The 5,000-nt window shown below is 43.2% G+C and overlaps 1 protein-coding gene across 1 annotated transcript in view; it reads right to left on the minus strand.

Annotated features, from left to right (window-relative positions):
- The window catches only part of prkg2l (protein kinase cGMP-dependent 2, like), a gene marked incomplete at both ends in the record, with an annotated part of 18,142 nt that overhangs the window by 4,685 nt on the left and 8,457 nt on the right, over positions 1–5,000 (minus strand). The window contains 4 exons of the mRNA XM_080848803.1: positions 138–279; positions 785–874; positions 3,413–3,549; positions 4,130–4,283. Of these exons, the coding sequence (XP_080704929.1) occupies positions 138–279; positions 785–874; positions 3,413–3,549; positions 4,130–4,283 (523 nt within the window). The remainder of the gene's footprint in view (positions 1–137; positions 280–784; positions 875–3,412; positions 3,550–4,129; positions 4,284–5,000) is intronic.

Below are 5,000 nucleotides of genomic sequence, written 5' to 3' on the forward strand. Positions count from 1 at the left end.
GTGACATATCACAACATGAATCATGTAACCAAAGCCTGGGAGATGCATCATGACAGTGAGTGTCATTTGGAGCAGCCCAAATGGAATATCAGTCTTGAGATGATCACAACAGAGGAAATGTGAGGCTAATTGATCACCATTTTAACGTAGCCCTCTGCATCGAGCAAGAGATTCTCGGGTTTGAGGTCTCGGTAGATGATTCCTTTTCCATGCAGGTAGTCGAAGGCCTCCAGGACACACCCTATGCAGAAACGTGCAGTGGGCTCCTCAAAGCAACTCCTGCAAGGGACAAGTGCTCAACTCTAAGCCTCAAACCCAGTGCATTTCATATGTTTAATAACATTATCTGTAACATGGTCATGTTATAGGTTGCAAGTAATATGAAGAAATATTTTAGTGGTTATGAACCTGTAACACTTTGTGAGAGATGTAACCTTGTAACAGTCTGTAAGTAGACATGATTCTATACAAATCAGTATGGGATGTGATACGTCTGTACTGTATACTACCCTATTATAGTCCATAAGGGATATGAACCTGTAAATGTGTATGGGAAATATGACCCTATAGCGTTATGGTATATGAGCCTGTAGCATTATGGTATATGAGCCTGTAGCGTTATGGCATATGAGCCTGTAGTGTTTTGGTATATAAACCTGTAGCGTTATGGATATGAGCCTGTAGCGTTATGGTATATGAGCCTATAGTGCTCTGTGATGGATAGGAGCCTGTAGCATTATGGTATATGAACCTGTAGCGTTAGGGTATATAAACCTACACTCACATGTCCCTCAGTACGCTCCACAGCTCTCCTCCAAGACAAACCTCCAGCAGCATGTAGACATACTTATCGTCACGAAATGTCCGGTACATCCTGCAAATACACAAGATGTGTGTTTAAAAGATGTGTGTCTCTCTAGGCTCTTTCACATATGAGTGTTGTGTATTCCCACCAGACTGTATTCAATAGGATGCGAACCTGTGCAAGACGTGTATCCTTGTAAGTCGCTTTGGATAAAAGTCTCTGCTAAATGACAAAATAATAAATAAATACAATTGTGTAAAACATGCAAGGTCTCACGCTACTTACCCTTATCCTAGCTATGTCTAGCTTAGGGAACCATCTCAACATCTGGCAGTTGCTAGGGTGTGTTATGAACTAATTAGCTGCTAAATTAAACTTATATATTTGGGGGCAGAGTGTTTCAACCTTTTCCCATTATAAATGTGTAAGTTAAATTGAGGAGACTGTAAACGTCAGCTAGATAACTACCTTTCATTTCATACAAATGGAACTTGCCCATTCAAAATACATTAACACGGGAAAGCTATCTCTCTCTCTCACACGCACATCCGCACACACACACACACACACACATATGCACACACGCATATTCACACACACACACACACACACACACACACACACACACACACACACACACACATACACACACACACACACACACACATACGCACACACACACACACACACACACACACCATGTTGATGGTTCGAGAGAAGGAAGGGAAAGAGTGTAGGAGTTAAAAACTGGGAATGGAGAGAGCTCTTTTGACGTCTTGTTTGCTGTGAGGCAGCGGTGTTGCTGTTTGCTCAGGCCTCTTTGTCTTTGAATGTCGCAGACCAGATAAATCAAACTGGATTCCACACTCCAAGACAAGAGCAAACGAACAATTAACATTCAGCAGAGGTGATCTTAGCAACCATTAGGAGAGAAGACAAGCATGGCAGCAACAAGCTCTCACAGCTTCCACCGCTAAACGCCCTCAGCTCTGCCTTCCAGGACCCCAAAGAGAACCCTGTTTATTTCACACACAGAAACACAGAATAACACACACAAACACACACAGACATACTGCCTATATGGACACATGCACATACAGTACACAAACATACATACATACATACACATATAGTATACACATTATATAGTATAGTCATGTATGTACAAGCTCTTACTGAGCCTCCGACCCTAAACTCCAGGCAGTTAAAGAGACAGTACGCAACAATTTGCCACATTTGGAAGCAAGTTTTGGTAAGCAACTAGAACTGGTATCATCTTCAAATGAATTGGCATGGTATATGGTCATCTGAAGGACAGATACACACACCTGTACACACACACACCTGTCGTTCTAACTAGCTGCCTAAACCATGCACTAGGAAGTTCTTTGGTCTGGGTCGAACTACACCGTCAAAATGTTAAAAAAGAAAAAAGCTTTCACAGCAGGAAATCGCCAAGAGACACGAGTTAGCATACTAGCAAGCCTTTTATCAGTGCCCACTGTGCTGTTGTTGGTGTTTGTAATGTTTTTGCATGCCTTTTCAGTCGTTAGATTTCTAGTAGCCAGCTATTGAACAAACCCCCTAACTGCTTCTTTAAGGGGAAAACCAAGGACTAAAAAATATTGGACTATACTACTATTCTGAACTATACTATCGACACTTAAAATGACTAACTAATACTAAAAGCCAAATACTGTAAATGACAAGTAAATATAAAAATATGGCAGCAATGGATTTGATAAAGCCTAGGGACAGACACGACTGAGACATCCATCATATCAGGCTGTAATTGTGTTGCATAATTAAAGAGAGCCTAACAACGGAAATATAAATTCCCTTTTCAATCACAAGCAATTTTCTCCCACAAGAGCCTGCAGACAATATGGCTTTCATCACCATCATCTCCCCCCCTGCTTTCACGAAGCACTTGTAGAGAATATGAAGAGGGTGTGTGTGTGTGTGTGTGTGTGTGTGTGTGTGTGTGTGTGTGTGTGTGTGTATTGAGCAGCTTCATCCTGTCAAGCAGGATCTTATTAAGGATTTATTTTTGCTTTTTTGAATGAAGAGAAACTGGTGTGTGTGTGTGTGTGTGTGTGTGTGTGTGTGTGTTCTGCATCCATCCCAGAGATTAGCTGATCCTAGGTCTATTCTGTCTAAAATCACATTCAAGAGTGAGCTGTCACCTGTGATGCTTGTTACTGTCCCATGCTCGCTTGTCTCCGGTGCACATTTACAAGAACAGAACTGAAGTGAAAAGTGGCTAACATGATACATGGTAGTCAGAAGAGTCTACCTGAGTGTTACCTGAACAGACACACACACACACACACACACACACACACACACACACACACACACACACACACACACACACACACACACACACACACACACACACACACTTAAACACACTAACACACACACACACACACACACACACACACACACACACACACATACTCAAACACACTAACACACACACACACACACACACACACACACACACACACACACACACACACACACACACACAAATGCATGCATGCACACACACTGGTCTACACACACCCATACACACAAACACAGATGCCTGTGTGGACTGACTTGACGATGAATTTGGAGTGTGTTTGCTGCAGGATGTTTTTCTCGGAGTAGATGTGCTCCTGCTGCCTAGTGTCCACGATGTGCTTCTTCTTGATGCACTTCAGAGCGAAGCCCGTGTCCTCATCCTTCACCTTCACCTGCAGGAGCACAGGCCACTTCAACCACAGCATAAAATCTCACACACCTATACACACACACATAGATGACATCACTCCCAACTCAAATCTCACGCACACAGTCAACTTCAACCACAGCACAAATCTCTCTCTCTCCCACTATAATGTGTCTTTAACACCCACCAGCTCCACCTGACTGAAGCCTCCCACTATAATGTGTCTTATACACCAACCAGCTCCACCTGACTGAAGCCTCCCACTATAATGTGTCTTTAACACCCACCAGCTCCATGTTAAACACCCACCAGCTCCACCTGTCTGAAGGCTGAAGCCTCCCACTATAATGTGTTTTTAACACCCACCAGCTCCATGTTAATCACCCACCAGCTCCATGTTAACCACCCACCAGCTGCATGCTAATCACCCACCAGCTCCATGTTAACCCACCAGCTCCGTGTGAAACACCCACCAGCTGCATGTCAAGCATCCACCAGCTCCATGTTAAGCATCCACCAGCTCCATGTTAAGCATCCACCAGCTCCATGTAAAACATCCACCAGTTCCCCGAAGCCTCCCACTATAAGGTGTTTTAATCACCCACCAGCTCGACGCGCCCGAAGCCTCCCATGCCCAGCGTGGCGATGATCTGCATGTGCTGCAGGGGGCTGGTGGAGGAGAGGCGGGAGAGCTTCTCCTTCAGACGCCTCAGCTCTACCTCCTCAGGGCTGGAGACACGCAGCAGAGGAGACTGAGGCCTGAGGGGGGGCAGAGAATGACAGAGAGTGTGAGAGAAATAGTGAAAGATAGAGAGATAGAAGAAGAAAGAGATTGCAAAAGTGAAAAAAAGAGAGAAAAATAAGCTTTGTGATACTTTATTCTTGGACTATTTTAATCAGTTTAAACACTGTGCCTCTGGGGGTATGCAGTTCATACAAGCATGTTGATAGAGAGATAGAAGAAAAAAGAGATTGCAAATGTGGGCAAAAGAGAGAAAGATAAGCATTGTGATACTTTATTCTTGGACTATTTTAATCAGTTTAAACACTGTGCCTCTGGGGGTATGCAGTCCATACAGTTAGTATGGGGGGAAATAGGGGGAAATAGTGAACGACAGATAGTGCACGAAAAGAAAGAGATAGCAAAAGTGAGCAAGTAGTGAAAGAAAGAGAGATGGAAGAAGAAAGAGATTGCAAAAGTGAGCAAAAAAGAGAAAGATGAGCATTGTGATACTTTATTCTTGGACTATTTCAATCAGTTTAAACACTGTGCCTCTGGGGGTATGCAGTCCATACAAGCTTTCCCATTTACCACATATGTAGATATGTTTCTGTGTGCTAAATATGCCCTGTGTTAAAGTTTAAGTAGTGTTCACACAGCATTCTAATATACTCTCCAGCATCTTCCCCATATGACATGATTCTGCAGTACTCACACATAATTATAATATACTCCCCTATGAAGCATACGATACT

The sequence above is a fragment of the Sprattus sprattus genome (assembly GCF_963457725.1).
Source record: "Sprattus sprattus genome assembly, chromosome: 12".
NCBI classification, from domain to species: Eukaryota; Metazoa; Chordata; class Actinopteri; order Clupeiformes; family Clupeidae; genus Sprattus; species Sprattus sprattus.